Source organism: Lampetra planeri, chromosome 56 (assembly GCF_965212315.1).
Source record: "Lampetra planeri chromosome 56, kcLamPlan1.2.h2, whole genome shotgun sequence".
Lineage (NCBI taxonomy): Eukaryota > Metazoa > Chordata > Hyperoartia > Petromyzontiformes > Petromyzontidae > Lampetra > Lampetra planeri.
This window is the reverse complement of record NC_136162.1, coordinates 5,114,057-5,133,320: the sequence shown is the minus strand read 5'-3', so window position 1 is coordinate 5,133,320 and position 19,264 is coordinate 5,114,057. Positions and strand designations below refer to the sequence as shown.

General features: G+C 47.6%; 1 protein-coding gene across 3 annotated transcripts in view; it reads right to left on the bottom strand.

Annotated features, from left to right (window-relative positions):
- Positions 1-19,264, bottom strand: part of PSMD1 (proteasome 26S subunit, non-ATPase 1) — a 154,955-nt gene that overhangs the window by 33,186 nt on the left and 102,505 nt on the right. For all 3 annotated transcript variants that reach the window (XM_078618220.1, XM_078618221.1, XM_078618222.1), the window contains exon 20: positions 1,626-1,795. In XM_078618220.1, coding sequence (XP_078474346.1) covers positions 1,626-1,795 — 170 coding nt within the window. The remainder of the gene's footprint in view (positions 1-1,625; positions 1,796-19,264) is intronic.

Sequence of the window (19,264 nt, the reverse complement as noted above, 5' to 3'; positions counted from 1 at the left end):
AACGAGAATTAATGCCAAAGTTTCTGTATTATAGCAGACAAACACTTTATAGCCACGACCGTAATGTAATATTTTACCACCGTTAAAACATCACGCAAAATAATTCACGGAAACTTCACGCCACACTTGGAAGGCAATGAATGAAATCTTCCCAAGAAATAGCCGTGCCAAATGGGACGTAATACATAAAAAAAAAATGCATCTGCATTGAAGATCATGCTGACCGTTCGTTAAGAAGAGTAGGCTTGGGAGTGACACGTCATGGCAGGCAGGGGTGCGGGCAAGACTAACGACGGAGTGGCAGCCAAAGGACGGAGCCAACCACATTTAGAAACAGGCACTGAGATTATTACTGGTAGGAACCACCTGGTTCCACCAGCCCACAGGGGATTATTGTGTCCGTCCGTCATGCATCCAAAAATGGGAGAGGTGGGGCTGGGTGGGGAGGGAGGGGCTGGATGGGGAGGGGCTGGGTGGGGAGGGGCTGGGTGGGGGGTGGGAGGGGTGGGGCTGGGTGGGGAGGGGCTGGTCACCCCGTGGTGCCCTTATAAAACTCAACGTTTAACCTACTCACGCCGGCTTGTGCCCGCCCTCACAGTCGGGCATATTTGCGGAATACACCACGCCGCCGTTGACCCTGCAGGCCATTGACCGAGCAACCCAACGTTCCTACCAGCTCCCTCCGCAGCACAATGTGTTTAGATGATTTTGGTGCTAAAAATATCCAAACGATGGGCCACTTTGTTGAGCTATCATTTATAGCCAGGTCGCTTCTGAAAAATAAATGAACACCTCAGTGGGCTTTGCCTGGTAGGATGGGGATGGTTTAGTTTTATTTGCATGCGTTTAGGTGATTTGTTTACCTTTCTAGTACTCTGCGTGATCGTGTTTTGCACTGTTTGTTGCTGAAATGTTCTTACTCGGCACCTTACCGGGCATCTATGAAAAAGAGCTTCATAGCCCATCAGATTCCTCCAGTCCAAATAAAAATTCCGATGATTCTGAAGCGGCCCAGGAGGACATCCACCGCGGAGAAATTATCGATGAAATCAGCGCGTGCGCGAGGCGAGGCTAGGCTAGACAGATTGTTACATTGCAAGGCCGTGAGAGATGGCGACCAGCTTTGGGGATGCCTTCGAAGCAGCGCACAGACGGGGGGGCTGGTGACGATGAAAGATCCCGAGCGCAGCCAAGTATGTGCGCCCAAGCCCACGAGTTGGTGCGTGTGGCGGGAGTGCTCCCGGCCTCCACAGCACCGAGGATTTTTTTTTTTGGACGCGTCGGTCAATCTAGAGGTGACCCCGCGAAAAATCAACACTCGCACGAGACCACTGCTGGGATTAATTCTGAAAACGTTGGCACCGTCGCACACTGCACTCGTTCGGCACCCGCCGCTCACCCTGCGGCCGCACGCTCGGTGACGACGGACCGACGCCGGAGAAACCACGGCATTTTCGTTCTTACGTTACTTCCATTACTCGTGTAACGGAGCACTTCCCGCACACACAGCGCAACGCAATAGACGCGCGGCGTCGCTACCGCTACCGGCCCAACGTTAATACCCCGCCCAGCCAGCCCCTCCCCCGGTCGCCGACGACGACCTGGCACCACCAACCACCGCTCACCTTGAGGTCCTTGTTGAGGCCGATGCACGCCGTGGGCGTGAAGGAGAGCGACAGGAAGTGCGAGAGCGGGAACCAGAACCAGAACTGCGTGAAGACCAGCACGCCGACCACGGACGGCATGTGCGTGTGGCCCGTGCGCGACTGCAGCGACACCGTCATGTTACGGCCGCCTGCAATGACATGCAAACACAGAGGAGCATTGCCCTGGTTAGCCTTCGTTGTCGTCATCGTCGTCGTCATCGTCGTCGTCATCGTTGTCATCGTTGTCCTTCCCCCGCACCTGCGATTAGCACGATTGGCTTATGGACGGTGCGAAAGAAGTGCAACATACATCATCATCATCATCATTAGCCACGAGCTATCCACTGCTGTGACGGCCGTTGCCGTCACGTAACGATATGCCGTGTGTAACAATCTCCCGAGCAGCTGCACACATGACTGATCGCTGTTACGAATCCAATTACCATCATCAGTTCTACATCCACGCGACCACGGGGAGAACATGGAAACTACAAATATACAGGCGCAAGGGTGAGGATCGAACCGACGACCTCCCGCATACTAAGCGAGGGAGTGAACACCAGCCAAACTGCAGACAACACAAAGTCATTGCAACAAACAATGGGAATTAACTAGAGGAAACGACAACAAAACATATCCCACCGTGAGAGGCGTTAGAAACCGCACACTTTAATAACGGAGATTTCACGCCGCGGTGGACCGGGAGAAGATGAGACGAAACCTCGGTGCCAATTTATCGAGTCGCACACACCGTTTTGCCGAGCAGTCTCAAATCAACCCAGGCTCGCTCGCTCATGCGATGGGGACAGCTGCTGACAGTTTTGACGGGTAGCTAAAGCGCTCCCCTAAATAAAATATGTGAAGCGGTGCATTGCGTACGACGGCCAGAGACGAACGTGACAGGGAATGCCATCGGTGAGCGGTGCCCGCTCAGAAGGGGGGGAAAAAATCGCGGGGGAGCTCAAGCGCCGAGAGGAAGCGCGCCGACATTGACCGTCGACCTCCAAACATTGAGCCAACATCGATAAAACGATGGACGGATGTGTACGGCCCTCACACCTGGGCTCGATTTCAGTGAGATCTGAACCGGGTCCCTTCAATGGTGGATTTTGATGCACGCACTAGCAAGCCCTGCTAAAAAGGTACAGGGGCGAACACTTATTCAATTAGTATTATACAATACATGCCACCGACGCATATCAACCGCACTGAAAAATCATAACCGTTTATTGTTGTGCTGCGGCCAATACGTCCAGAAGGCCCCATGGGGCTAAGCAGCGGTCTCTGCTCTTGTAACCGCTTCGCTCATAAGCAATTCCACACGTGTGTGAGCACGTGGATTTGTGTCACTTCATGTTGCCGAATGCCTCGTGCCTTTGTCGAAAGCTTGTCTTTTGGAAGACCGAGTGGTATTAGTCAGCGAGTGGAACATTACCGTCATAAATACACACCCACACAGACAGACTTCTTTGTCCAGGTAATAGCCTAGCAGTGAGTAAGCCTGTCTCTGGGGCAGTGTGCACAAGGGTGAGCTGTTCAATTCGCTCGGTAATTCTTGTAAGGTATTGCCCAAGCGTGCCGCACGCAGTGATGAAGTCCTACAAAGACGCCTCGGGTATATTTCGCAAGAGTCCCAGAGGCAAGATCCCAATGTGCTAAACAAAACAAACAAAGTATCGATTTGAAAAAAACAAATCAAAGAAGGAGTTGTTAAAATTACAGCCAATTGGGACATCAAGTACCAAGGCTCGCTCGCCAGAGATAATGAGACTGAACGGGCTCTAGTCAGATCCAACGGGCAGTATCGTTTTGTTCAGGGTAATAATTCACATTTAAATTTCGATAGTGGTCGTGTTATTAATAAACTGCCCCCCCCACCTGCCCCACCTGCCCACAGAATTTCTACCGCTGGTGGCCAGGAAGGAAACAAACGCCGCTGCGACACCGTTCGGGGGCTCTTCCTCTCATTAAATGCTGGCGAGCAAATCGTAAAAATGGCCAAAAAGTGGCAGAAATCACCCGGAACGTTCCATGTATTGGGAATCAAATGTTTTAATGATAATTGGTTTTTTACCCTTCTATCTGGCAACAAAACTGACACCTTTTTTACAAGGAGTCATGTTTGCATAGACCACAATACCTGCAGTCATAATGCAAACAAAAAACATAACTCTGATAATGTGCACTGTCCTTGAAGTTGAAGGAAAGCTGTCTCGGGTGTGGACCAATCAACTTCAAGAGTTATGTTTTTTGTTTGCATTATGACTGCAGGTATTGTGGTCTATGCAAACATGACTCCTTGTAAAAAAAGGTGTCAGTTTTGTTGCCAGATAGAAGGGTAAAAAAACAATTATCATATTTTACTGGCAAATGAAGTTCCAATGGTGCAAATGTTTCAAGTTATAAATGTGGACTACCAACGATGTTTAAAGGAATTATAACACAACACGTACGTACGTTTAAAAATTATTTCGCACCGTACGTAGCCAACCATGCTAATCGGAGGTGCGGAAAAAAAACTAATCGGCTCTCATCAAGTCCTGGCGGGTGCTGCAAAGCGAGAGGCACATCTGTGGCCCAAGCAACAAGCGACGGGCACCCCCCCTCCCCACCACCCCCTCAATTTTGCATCAGACGTCAACTCCCCCCTCGCGGGACATTTTCTCCGGCTCTGCGTTTGCGCCGCGTGAGTTCACACACTGGAGGGTGAGACCCCAACGGCTCAAGCGCTGGAATGTTGTTGATACAACACGTGAAGCTGTGGTGACGACGGAAGCAGCACCTTTGGAGTGCTACGCTACGCCTGCTATCTCAAAAGCAATTCACAGAAACGGCGACCTCTTTGGCACCCGGGATCACAGGCCAGCTCCCGCAAGAGATGAAATCCGACGACAAAAAAGGCAGCTTTGTATTTGTTTTATTTGAGATATACAACAACAACAACCGCCATTCGCCACTAAGTGGCGGTGACGTCAACCAGAAGTGAGATTTTTCTGCTTCAACAACAGCATTTTACCTTTTGCTATAAATAAAACTTGGCAGGCAAAGACAGTAATTAACTGCATAACAAAAGTGTGAAATAAATATTCTCCTCTAAAGCTAAAAGAGGTTATCCCTAATTAATGTCAGCACCCGACGCTTCCAAGATTGAACATAAAAAAAAATACAAACAGACCTGCACATTGCTCAATGAACCCTTTTCCCATTCCGACAACGTGCGTGTCATCAGTTCCGATGACGTACACGTAAGTCATCGGAATAAAAATAAAATATCTTTATTGGTACGTCTTCAGGTCGAAAGACATATACTGAGGCTCCCACAAGGCCATGCGGGAGGGCGTGTGACAGTTATTTGCAGTGAGTACAACTTCTTTAAAAACAACGGCGCTACTACGCCTCTTTGAATAAAATTGACACGCTAACCGCTTGTGCGTTCCGAGATTCGGCGGTGAACGGGACACCCACCCTGCAACTTGCAGACGTCTCTCGAAATGAGAAAGGATTATATGGAGCATAATACAGAGGGCTCATCCAGCTTTAAACGTCAGACACACTCTACACGCCGTAATACGGTAAACTCAGAGCAGGGAGTCGTGATCAAAATTCCATTGCTTGCGAGTTTCCGCTTGTTTGTCGCTTGCTTATTTAAAAAGCAAATAATACGGGAAGCCCGAAGGCCAACTTGGTCACAGCTCTCGCCCCTTCCAGCTCACCGATTTCACAAGTTCAAATCTAACCTCGCGCATCCACAAATAAATTCGCGCCGCGGCGGCGTCATCTCCATCAAAGAGACGGTGCAACTTCTCTCATCGTTAGCGTGGGCGCGAACGAAGCCGTGACGACGACGACGAATTGTCATGAAAAAATTGCCTCCAATAATACCCCCTCTTGTTATCACTGGTACAAACTAAACCGAGCGAGCCAATCCACTGTGGGGCTCAGGATGCAGGAGGGTCGGGAGGGGGGGGTGTCACGTGGAACTTTTCTCCAGGTCCTCTAGTTTCTCCCTCCACGTTTAGAAACATGTGTTTAGATTATTTTGCTGCTATAAATTTCCACTTGATAAGCCACTTCGACCTATCGATTGCAAGTGCGGTTATGCTAACCGTCACACCACGGTAGCAACCCTCATTAGTACCAGAGGGCCCCATCGTTATACGTCCACGCTGCCATTACATTGACAAACTTTTGGACATTACGAGCAGCCCCCGAGTCACACGGCTACTCACAATGTCCTTCATTTTAAGCGGCAACCGCTAGCGATATTTACATGACAACTCCGCTGTAATTAAGTGAGCTGTTTATAGAACACACACACACGGACTGCATGCAGTACGTGTGTGCGTTTTCTTTCATCACGTGGGTCCGGTGGCACAGTGGTTAGTGCGCTGCGCTACGAACCTAGCGAGTTCAATTCACTCACAGACAACACCACCGACGATTGTCTGAACCGGTTCGAAGGCCTCTCCTAGGTCCACTCGGCCTCAAATGAGTACCTGGCACCGTGCTGGCCTTCATAGACGCTGCTCGCTAAGCAGAACTTAACAAAAAAAGTCTGTTAAGGCTACACGGGGAGATCTTTGTCTTTCCACACCGGAACACGACTGCAAGAAACGGATCGCTTCAAGGGAGTGGGGGGGGGAATGGAAACAGATGGACTGAATTAGTGACGGAACAGCAGGCCGCGTGAGGAGCAGGCTGGGGAGGTGGCAGCCAAAGGGGAGATGTGGGAACGACATCGCGGGGGGGGGGGGAAAGAGAGGCGGGTGAGAGGGGGTGGGAACGCGCAAGGGAGCCGGAATGATTATAGCCGCTGGGGCACTGCTGCCACTAAGGGGTCCGTCCTGATGCAAGAGTGGATAATAAAACAAAGGCAGGTCACGCACAAGTGGCTCAAATTAGCTGCAACGTCCCAATGTTTCAGGAGTGCGATGATGGTTTCAATCATAACTGCGGCCTACGCAATGGGTTCGAATGTAACGTGCCTAAAATAAGTGGATGCAAAACTTTGCCGTTTTTGAGTCTAATATATTATAAAAGTACAGCGTTCCGTTTGTCCATTTGTCAGGTCAACTAAATTATAAGAGCCTTTCAGAAGGCCTGAATCAAAAAGATGTTAGGGTAACAAGTTGATCAACAGGGTTTCATAAATTGTCGACCCCCCCCCCCCCCAAATTGAATTTATTTCGTCGGCATATATGCCTACACATCCTACATGCAATAGTGAGTAGATGCTACTGACTTTAGATACTACTGACTATGCCTACACACCGTTTATACAATAGAGTCAGTAGATACCGACTACTCCTAACTTGTGCCTCACATCAAGAAGAACCTGGGTTCGATCACTGCATGGATTTCCTCCGATTTCCACCAAAAGCTAAAAATAAAAACCAAACCCCCATAAAATGCAACTGATATTGGGGCCAAAAACCCCAATGTTGAAAAAGGTTACCTGCAAATTACCTGCAGCAAGCAGCAGCAACATCACCCCCACACTACAAAAACTTGGCAGGACCCTCCTGAATTACAAGTCTTGAGACTCTCCTTCCTATATGGGTATAACAACGATAACAAAAGCCACCGCAGAACAAACAATTTTCAAATATTCTCGACGGGAACGGTGTCTTTCGATTCACATTTCCGCACGCACGCACTTACTGAATCCCGCTCATTAAAAGGCGCACACAGGAGGGGAAAGATCTTATTTCAATGGAATGATGGGCAAGACGGCGGAGTGACCCTCGTTTGAACAAAAATATATATAATTGCAGGTTGTACGTCCCGATTCATAAAAAAGCGAGGCTCTGCCATTTCAGATAAGTGGTTCCGCACCGGGGGCTGGGCGAGACTGCTCGTCAGAAAGGGGCAACGCGTGGAGTGGGTGAAAAAGGGACGGGGGCGGGGGGAACAAAAAAAAAGCAGCATCATCATCATCAAGCAGTCGATTTGAAATGCTACGGGGTTGGGCGGCAAGTCGCCGTTCTCCCTCCCACAAAGTGGAACGCAACTTTTCACACAAGGATGGGCTAAGTTGACCCAGACTAGGGGGGGGGGGGGTCGAGGATTTGAACACAAAACTCTCCGAGTGAAACTTGGAAAACTCAAAAGTGTTGGTGCACCAGGCCTCTGATATACATTTGCACAGCATATATAAATGCAAAATATTACGTATATCATCATCATCATCAGCAGCAATAATCAATCCACTGTTGGATGAAGGCCTGTAACAATCCGTTACCATCTCTCGCCACCGTGCTTGTAGTAATAACAATAAAGCTTTTCTACGCGCACAACATTCACGACACGGACAAATCGTTGTTCGATTGCAAGAACTCGGGAGGGTGCGAATCCACCCGGCATCGGAACTCGAGCCAATTTCATCGCTCCATCTCATCGGTGGCCGAGGAGGTGGGGGAGGACACTCTCCTCCGGAGGGTGGCCAGATCTCAGAAGCCAAGGAGAGAAGAGAGTTGAGTGCATAAAGAAGATTACTGTCATCTGGTGCGGGTCTATGTGGTGGGCAGCAGAGGGCACTGCAGCAAAAGCCACTGTTGTACTCTACTTCTATGCATCCAGGTCTTTCGCTCTCCGCCTTCACCAAGCGTGCGAGGCCATCATCCAGGAGTGGACTGACACAGGGCCAGAGGTCGCAAACGGGTTTTGATTCCTTACCCGTACCCGGCCGCACTAGGGTCGCAAACGGGTACCCGTACCCTACTCGATACCCGGCTACCCGTACCCGGCCAGGTATCGGGTAGGGTACGGGTACCCGATTGCGACCTCTGGGATGAGGCCATGTTGCAGGCGCGGGTGGGTTGATTCTAGGAACTTGAATTGTGAGAAGAGACAAGACGTTGGGAAATGAGTGACATAAGGTGACTCACCAGTGACTCACGGCCTACCCGTACCCGTACCCGGCCGCACCAGGGTCGCAAACGGGTACCCGTACCCGGCCGGGTACGGGTAGCCGGGTATCGGGTAGGGTACGGGTATCGGGTACCCGGTTGCAACCTCTGCACAGGACTGAGCACACGTACGATGCACGTACTCAAGACGCAGTCCTAACACCACATCCCATTTCGTGGGGTTGTTGTGAGGACCGCGCAGTCCGCTACTACAATGCCTAGAGGCGCTCAGGTTGCTAATCGTCGAGAGCAGAGAACGGCAATTACGCAGAGAGTTTCCAATTAACGCAATTATAAGCACATTAAAAGCGGGGACACGTGTTGCGCTGCTAATGGGAGTGCCATTTGTAGTGTAAACAAAAAAAATCCTACAGGATATTTGCCGTTATTCATCACAACCGTGATGACGTGCGCGTGCCCAGCAGTGCCGCCCCCCCCCAAACCCACTTAAGAAAAGAAAGCCAGGCTGTATCTCAATGAGATCTACATGAAGCAATGCGTTTGTGCATCCGCAACGCAGCAAGAGGCATTTCTTCGCTCAAGTCATTCATGTCTCCTCGCTCGAGCAAGCTTCAGGTGGTTCTTATTCATCTCCGCTGGCGATCGCGCGCCAGTGGTGCAAATTCCAGTCCCGTGGCAGCGTTTATTCCGTCATAAAGAAATTCAGTAAAACCTTGGATTGCGAGCATAATTCGTTCCGGAAAAGTGTTTCTAATCCAAAGCACTCGTATATCAGTTGTGATCACGTGACGCTCGGCAGACAAAGCGTATACTGTACGTACTACTCGTATTGCAAGACCTCGCTCGTTTATCAAATTAATATTCATTAAAAAAAATTTCTCGTCTTGCAAAACACTCGCAGACCAAGTTACTCGCAATCCAAGGTTTTACTGTACTTCTTTCTAGATTTGAAGCTTTCGTGACTGCAAGGATTCATACTCCTAGGTCGGTAAAGTCACGTAGGTAAAAAGAAATAATAAAAATGAAATCATAGAAATAATAATAGAAGTAAAATTAAAAATCATAATTTTATTTCAATCATTATTTTATTATTATTTATTTTTACCTACGTGACTTTACCGAAAAAACCTCAAAGTATAAATACTTCTTTGTACGTGCGTATGCGTGTTGAACCTCTTTCGCCGAACGACAGGTAACGACGGTACGTTGCGTGAAAGCACACCGGCTGTCGCCGTTGTTGCTGCTGCACCAGTCTGCTGCCGACCCTTTTTAAATCCTTTATATTAAGTTCGCTTGCACGCTTACGACCGTGCAAATCTTTCGGTCGTTTTTTAACCCACTTCCCGTGATCCAATCGAGCTGACATTTTGCACACAGACTCGTTGTGCGTGACAATTTCTTTTCGTGAAATTTTTTTTCCAAAATTTTAAACATTTTAGAGAAAATTTTTTTATATTTAATTACCAATTGCTTAATGGTGGCAGGCAATCATCTGACCCATAGGTGGCAGCCATCTCAAGCCAGAGGACGAGAGGACTCTAGCCGCCACGCATATAAAGGATTTATAGTGAAAAACTTTGTTTTTACGGGTTAATTTTTTGTCTATCGCGTACGCTCTCTCCGAAATTAAAGTTGTAACAAACAAATAAATTACGAACTTTTACCCTCCCCTCCCCTCCACCCCTGTCATCCTCCATTCCCCCCTACCACCCACCGTTCTCCAGCGTGCGATGTGTTAAAGGTGCATTAATGAAAGAACCAAAAAAAAAAGACAGAGCGCTGGTTAAGCAAGATAAAGATTCGGGTCATTGTTATTCGCTGTGTGCGCGGGTCGCCGTGCATGTGCCCGTGCAGCGATAGCGCTCATAAACAAGATTATGCCGTTTAATAGAGTCACCGTGCAATGAACAAAGTCAACAAATCAATACGAATGAACCAAACTCACGAGGAGGAGTCGCAGCATCTCCATGCTCGGAACACGCAGTGGGCGCGGGGCTCACTTTCATTAGCGACTTTGGTGGGAATTCCACGTAGCTATACAACAGGGACCGGTGTAAAACTAACTTAAAACTAGACGACTTGACCAGTGAAGGCCAAGCGAGCTGTAGAGTTCTTTTTCTAAGCGACCTGGCCACAAATGAGAGCTCAACGAAAGTGGCTTATCACGTAGAAATGCATAGCAGCCAAATACTCTAAACGCGTGATGTTGATTCTAAATTTGGAGGGAAAAACCGGAGGACCTGGAGAAAAATCAACGCGATCAAGGGGGGAGAACATGCAAACTCCAAATATACAGGCGTCATTCATGGTTGGGATCGAACCCACAACCTTCTGTATAACAGGTGAGGGAGTTAACATCTCACCACCATGGTGCCCGTCAAAAGCACAACCACTTAAGGCTTCTACCAAAGCATTACAAATTTTTGCAGGCCCGGTAGGAATGAGCCAGGCTCCACCACCGGTGACACTATTATTCTTTTATTATTTTCATTGTACGCTGTTTACCCAGGAAAGCCTCACTGAGGCTGTCTTTCGGGAGGGTCCTGCCAAGTTTTTTACAGTGATGGGGTGATGTTGCCACATATAATACCAATTGAGTCATAAGAAAGAAGAATGAATGGTTCCCGACAAAAGTCTATGGTTCTCTACACAAGTCTATGGGTCTTTATAGAAGTCTATGCAAGTGTATGGGTCTTTATGAAAGTGAATTGGCATCTGGTATGTCCATACATATAAATGTGGTTCCTTTTGTCAAATGTATGGGTTTGTATGTAAAATGTACGGGTATCTATGCAAGTCAAAGGCTCTCTATATACATCTATACAAGTATTTATGTAAGTATGTGCCTCTGCAAGGTCAATATTACTCTATGGATCTCTTATGTAAGTGTATCGGTCTGGATGTAAAGTGTATGGGTCTATGCAAGTGTACATGTCCTCTATGCAAGTGTATGTGCCCTCTCGTATGCCTACATACCTATGAGTCTCTGTGCCTCTATTCAATTCCACGGTTCTTTATGCAAGTCCATGTCATAATGGGACATTTGGCTTGTCAAGGGAGAATAGAACGATCAGCCGTGAATATCCCTCCACACCGCTTGGCTTCACAACGAGAGGGACGCCGGGCCGACACGGGTACATCGCGACCTCCAGGAAAAGTTTCGAGCGACTCATAAATTATACATTGCGCACACGAGAACAACACAGAAAAACAAATGGAGAGACTCAGAGGCACCCGTCACCTTCCGCGGAGATCTGTGTTGTGTCGGCAGTCTCTGACGGCCGTATGCACGCACATATGCACGCACACGCATGGCGAACACACACGAACATGGCAAACACACACGCACATGGGAAACACACACACGCGCGGCACGCACGGCACACGCTCGTTGCACGTTCTCCAAGGGTATCCGCTCGGCAACGCAGCCCCAGCTCAAATAAGCGGCGGCTATGCAGGTCACAACACAGGTGGGGGGGGGGGTGCACACCCGCACCCCACTCAAAATATCCGCGGGCGTCATCGCGTTCGATTGAAATCATTTAGCCGCTACACCTCTTGTTACGAGTTTGCGAGCCGCAACGCAATCGGCCGTTCTCATCTTCGCGGTTACGGGGCGGATCGCGAGTTGTTTTATTATCCGGCGCGCGAGACGGAGTGTCCATTGTGATGTCTTATCTCCCTTTGAGAGCGAGAGAGAGACGAGAGAGGCACAGGTTAACAAAAAAAATAATTTCATTCGGTCGTGTGCGGCATATCCAAAAGGCAGGTTTCTAGTCTAATAATATTCACAACCGATACATTAACAATAACCCGCTCAAGGTTTGCTGTCCATAAATTTGTCAGAAATATCTGGACACATGGGTCAATTTCTAATTAGACTGAGACCTTTCAATTGAATTATTGCTTGTCAGAATGGACCCCACAGTTTACATCAGCGGTATGAGCTATACAGAGATTGACGAGGCCAGCGCATAAGCAGATGTAAATGCAGGTGAACAGGTAGCAAAATCGGACACACGCATGTCCACGTACCACTCTTCAAAGGCAGCATACAAATCATGCAGAATGCCTGTGATCAATTCACCCCGAGTGCACCCACGATCTCGTCTGATCTTCAAAGCTAAGAAGGGTTGAGCCTGCTGAATAACGCCAGGACAGGCGATCACAGTGCGCATAGGGACAGAGTATAACAGGCGTTATAGGGAGGAGAGGGCTGTGCGGAAAAATCCATCATTCTGCACTCCACTCACCTCCACCAATCTACGCTGACTGACGTGGTGAAGTATGGTCAAATATCCATCAGGGACGACACCAAAGGGTGGGGGAGGCCCTCATCCAGCAGTGGATTTCGACTTGTGTACGTACAAAACGCAACATCAAACGGGGAAAGCGCGTTCAGGGGAATGTATGTATCCCCTGCAAGCACGCGCGCGCGGAGACTTTTATATATATAAGATGATTTCCCTTCTACGTGATTTTACCGAAAGATCCAAGAATATGAATCCCTGCAGTCACGAAAGCTTTAAATCGAAATCCCTGTTATTGTTGTCACACAGCTGATGCAAAGTATGGGAACCCACGTGCAAGAATAATTATAATTACCACCGACAATGAGAATAGAGTGGACGAGCCGTGAGCTAGGAAGAGTATGATGATGGCTCCATTCCTGTGAAACGCTATCCTGGAGGCCAGGGTTGCTGGATCAAGTAGCCAATGCTGATGCGCTGTTAATTTTACTTCACCGCGCTCTGCTTGCGAGTTAAACACCACTGACAATGACGTCGGGCACCGCGGTGGCGAGATTTTTATTCTCTCGTCTGGTATGCAGGGGTTCGTGGGTTCGACCCCGACCGTGACGCCTGCTGTATATTTGGAGTTTGCGTGCCTCTCCCCGTGGTCGCGCGGATTTTTCTCCGGTCGCCCCGATATTTCCCTCCATATTTAGAATCGACATCACGCGTTTAGAGTATTTGGCTGCTGCTTTACATTTCCACGCGATAAGCCACTTCGTTGAGAAGCTATCATTTGTGGCTTCTGAAAAAAAGAGCTATATAGCACAGTGAGCCTTACCTGCGAAAAAAAATAAATGTTTAGTTTAGTAAGCGCTGCACACTACGAGTGGGGTGGGGGTGGTGGGGGGGTGTCGGAGAGGTTCAGTTTGATTGAACCACAAGACGGCATAGAAGGTGCCACGGGCTTGCCGATGTGGCGTAGCGACCACGAGCCTCCCCCGCCGTGATGTCAATTTGCGAGGCGCAGCATGAACGTTAACTACGCGCGCACCGGGGGAACTTTTACTCGCGCGCGTGGCGGCGGGAGGGGTCAGCGTCGCGTGTCGCCGTGCAATGTTTAACTCGCACGTCGGTCAACGACATTATTATTCAGCGGGGCATAAATCGTTTGAGTCGATAAAAAAGAACATCAATATGAACATGAGAAGGCCGCCCCGTGGCACAGCGGGTAGCGGACTGCACCACGAACCGGGTCGCCAGAGTTTGATTCCTGATCGCGGCGTATGAAGGCCTTCGTTGCAGCAATGGATTGCAAAAGGGCTGTGAATTTCCATTCGTGAATGCGATTCCAGGCCAGGGGCTAACATCAGCGGCAATCCATATTCTGAAAAGTTTTACGACTGCCGTGAAAAGTCTGGTAAAGTATGGTCAAACGACGCCCGTTACCAACGCAAGGTGTGGATGCCTTCATCCAGCAGTGGATTGCTAAAGGCTTGAAATTATTTTATTACCATTTATAAATAACAATTTTACTTTTTTTATATCTGGCATTCTAAATATCAAGCCTATGGTTCGTATCAATAATGAAAAGGCGGGTAATAGCCTTCCGAATTGAGATCTATATTTAGGAACAGGTGAGCACTAATAAGATGCAATTACGATTTTTTTTTATACATTTGAAACGAGTGCAAGAAGGTCAAGGCTATATGCAAACAACCTTGATAATGCTAAGAATAAGAAATAATCTGTACTATTGTGAGTGCGGCGCGCGCAAGCGTAATTATACAGCACAGCGTGTAGGTCAACAGCTGCTAAATGGGGGAAATCTTTCACGCGGTGCTTCCGCAATTTGATGGTCGACAGGCTCTTTAAAGAAAGAACAGGTCATATGCTGTCGTAATAATAAAAATAATACTCTACATTTCTATAGAGCACCTCTCAAGTGAGAGAAAGGAGGGAAGAAAAAAAAGAAGCAGGCGAGCGAGGGAAAGGAGGGGGGAGAGGAAGAGAGTGAGGAATGAGGGGAGAGATCACAGCGAGAGAGGTAGGGAGAGATCGCAGGCAGGGAGGAGGGAGGGAGGTGGTAAAATTGGATTCGAGGGGCCATTAGGAGTCTAGCTAGGGCTTAATGGCCGAATCTCAGCTAGAATCACAAAAGGCCAATTGTATTCATTCTGAAAGGAGCCTTCAAGCCCACACTGCCTTCACTCTCGCGGAATGTCGCATTGCAGGCACGGCGCTTTAATGCCGAATCTTGCATTCAAGCCCAACATTGCCTTAGCCTTTGGACCCAACTTTTTGGACGAAGCGTGTCACAGCACGCCGGGGTTTTCTGGGGAGACCCGACAGGGCTCATCGCAACAACAACAACAACAATCACGTCAAGGTTTTGAACCGAGAACATATTTATTTTGCCTGGGGATCCTTTCACCCAGCAGTAGGCTGATGATCATGTATTATCATGATGATGAAATCGCCAATGAGGACGGTAGTGTTTGTGATGGTTTGGTCAGTTCTGTATCAAGTAAATCTGCACTTGAAAAATACTCAAGGATGCGGAAACAAATTTAAATCATCCTCTTGGGGGCATTTCATCCTTTGGCTGTGATTCCATCACCAGTCTTGGTCCACCGGCCACCATTCATCCCTTTCAACTCCGTATCCTGCAAGGGCACTGACTTGTATCTACAGTCAATACGATTGACTCTAAACCATGTATCTCTTTACGTCCCTTAGTGTACTTCTAAGCATCTCCGGACAATATCCACGTCCCTGATCTATACTGTGTCATAGCAGGTTTTCCCTGACTGCAACAAGAAAGAGTCCTGGAATAATTAATTCCTTTGGTCCGAAATAATAATACGAGCAGTACAGAAACACGCTTCCAGCTGCCAATGCAGCCCAATGTTCCGAGGCCTTTCGGGTCGGCCACGAACGTACGCAGACTTGACAGAAAACAGCGCTCTACGCGGCAGCGGCTGATATTTTAGACTCTGGGATAAATACGCAACAGAGATCACTTAATTCAACGCTCCCCCTTGCGTGCGTCCTATCAAAAAAACGGCCCACCGCGTTCAATTATTCAAAATTGCGTCAGAAGACGGGGGAGGGGTCACCGGTGCACGGCCACCTTGGCATTATTCCAAGCGCAGATGTGAAATCTGTAGCGGCACGGCACGCCGTGGGCACTGCTGCCCGGTGCACAAGAGATGATGAATCTCCCACCTGGTCGAACCAAGGTACCTTCATCGACTCGCAGGAGACTGTCTGCAGCGGTCAGCGTCGCGCTACGAACCCGGCGGCGACCCGGGTTTCGATTCCTGCTCGCGCCCAACGCCAGCGACGATTATTTGAGGCCGAGGTCGACTCGGCCTCAAATGAGCACCTGGTGCGGTGCGTAAAAAACATCGCCACCGGGGGAGACAAAGGTGGCCGGGCGTGGTGCTGGCCACCCACCCCTTCATGTGCTGTGCCAGCCTTCACAGGCGCTGCTCGCCAACAGCACTTGGCTATTAAGGCTACACGGAGGGGGATCTTTGTCTATGTACACACATTAAAACAAAACAAAAAAACCAAGCAAAAGCCCGTTTCTTATTTTTACAACGCAAGCAGTGGAAATCACCCAGCATTCATCCGAAAACACGTCAGTTCTCAGAAGCCAATCAGGATTGGCGGGCCTGGACAACGATTGCATTGTGTGAGCGCCATGCAAAAGACAAGCGCCGTTGCCATTATTATTGGCAGTAGAGGGCGGTGCAGCAAATGGCACCGTTGCACCGCACTCCTCCTCCCAACACGAGTCCGCACTGAACAGCATGATGAGGTATGGACAGATATCCTAAATGGCCTGCAAGGTGTAAGGAGGCCCTCATTCAGCAGCGGACCGAGTTTGAATTTCAGTCACCGGTAGCATCAGTGACGAGTGATAGCCAAACCCAGTTGTGGAGCTATCCTTCACCAACACTCACTGACATGCGTGGTGAAGTATGGTCAAGCAGCACTCGCGTGGTGAATCCATCAGCCAGAGCCGTATATCACATCTGATTATTATTATTATTATTATTCAGGAAGCTATACACATTTATGGGGTTATGTAATTCACATTCTTTTGACAGGAAATGTTCTTGTACCCAACCGTTGAGACTTTAATCTCGCAAGTGGAAAGCCTACTTTTAATTTGCAGTATTTAATATTATTATTATTGATTTGTTTCACAAACAATTTCACAAACAATAACTGCCGTTTGAACACTGGGAATTTAAGAGCAATTTCCAATAGCGGTGATTTACAACCGATTATTGTAAAAACCAGATTTTACAAACATTTCAGCCACGCAATAGAAAACAAAAGTTTAACTATCGTACTCATATTTGTTATACTGTCACTTCTGTGACAATAACCATCTACTAGATTGCATTAGAAAGACAAATAATTATCTAAACTGCAACATTAGGGCAATTGCAGTTCAAATAATCATCCCTGTTTGCAACTCTCAACGAATTGTCACAATTTGAGGGCACGCGATTTTATTTGGCAAGATAAAAAAATAGTTTAGTTTCATTTGTATTATTTTTAAGTGATTTATTTACCTTTCTATTGTTTGTTGTTGGAACGTTCTGACCTGCCCCCGACTGGACATCTGTGAAAGAGCTTCATAGCTCATCGGATTTCTCCAGTATAAATAAATATTTTGATTCACGAATCGAGACGTTTTCATAACAAAGTTTTTTCGGTTAGGTCGCTTACCTCCGATTAGTCCCCGCATCTCCGCTTAGCAAAGTTGGCTACGTACGGTGCGAAAGAAGTTCAACATACGTACATAAATGTCAATGTGTCGTAAACCCACCGTCAACGTTTTGGTTTAGCCATATTTGTTTGTTGATGTACAGAGTTAGACTGATAACTTTAATCTAAATTGTCTTATGGTTGTTATTGTTTGACTTGCATCCCACTGGGATTTTTGCACACGGCGTTGAAATACGGTGCTTTTTCTGGAAGACTTTGCTGTTTTTTCCTGGATTTTTCTTTTGCGCGTAGTCACTTTAAGATGTTTCTTGTTCATGTTTTGTTTGTTGCGGTTGCACCCGATTCAAGAGCCGAATGGCTCACAGGGCTATACCTAAAAATATTTCGAAATACTTTTTTTTTAAAACACGCTTTAATGAAATGTACTGTCCGAGCTGGCCCTCCCCCTGCCCCCTTCCCCCCCCTCCCCTCCTTCCACATCCCCCACCCCTCTCGGAGTGGCTCCCCGAGGCTTGCCGTGACGTAAGGGACCACGTGGTGATTTACAGCCAACGTGAGTTGAGCGTCGACAATTAAAGCCGTAAAAAAGATTGTTAAAAAATAGATTTTTTTAATTTTCAATGATAGAATATCGTGTTGTCATCAGTATGACATACCTATACGAAGTTTGCAGTCGATAGCACATTGGGAAGTGTGTCAAAGTTGAGTTACAAGATTTATTTTTGGAGGATACAACAGACGAAGTGAGTTAAATAAAAGCGTGTAATAAATTAACTAAAATGAACTGAACTGAAACTGAACCCGACGCAGCCAATTAGTAAAAGTTCGTCGCGTGAACAGAACGTGCCAATTGGTTACTACTTCGGCACACCGGTTGTGCGTTGGAGAGCAAACCCACAGCGATGTTTCGCTGGTGATTACAAACAGCATCATCAGGCGACTGCCGGAAGTGTGATAGCCGACGCATGTTCAATCGATAAGTCTTCATCCCGCTCTTCTACACCGTCGCTCGCTTGCCAGAGTGACCCGGAGTCCCCAAAATTACAAAAGCCCCCCAAAAAAAGAGAAAGAAAATAAGGCAATTAAGCAAATAAGAACCAGAGCAAAAAAACAACAACTGTGTGACATGAGAAAGGGAAAAAATGTGCGCAAACATAAATCAATGTTTAATATCTAATTCTCTATTGCTCAAGTTGGCCCTCTCAAGCAGAAAATGTTTGCACACTGATCACAGCACAATTGCAATTAAGCTACGACATCATTAAACAAATATAGCTATAGGGTGACTAATTTAACTCATAATAAGTAAGCTGATGAGGATATATTTGCCCGTTTGATAATGCAGTCGGGGCTAACCACTGCAAGCACCCTCATTAGCTATGCAACACATACGTTTATATAAACGCCTAGGGTGATAAAAAAAAAAGTAGGCGCGTTAACATTCGGAGAACTTTAAATCGACGTTATTTTCTACCCGTCCATAAGAGATTATGAACATTGGCAAGCAGTCTTTTAAAACGGGTGGCGGTGAGAGAGAAAAAAAAACCAGAGTGAGGGAGCAGCGAGTGTGTGTCCAAGCGCACCTTTTAATGTCCGAGTGTCGAAAAAAAAAACGTTTTCACCTCCACTCGAAGGAAAAGAACACACACACACAGGGATCCGTTTTCAGATTGGCGGTCAACAAACGTCAATGGGGGAAAAAAAAACCCTCATTCAATTTGCCATGTAATCCGCGGAACATCTCAAGTCATTTAAATTCCCACAATGG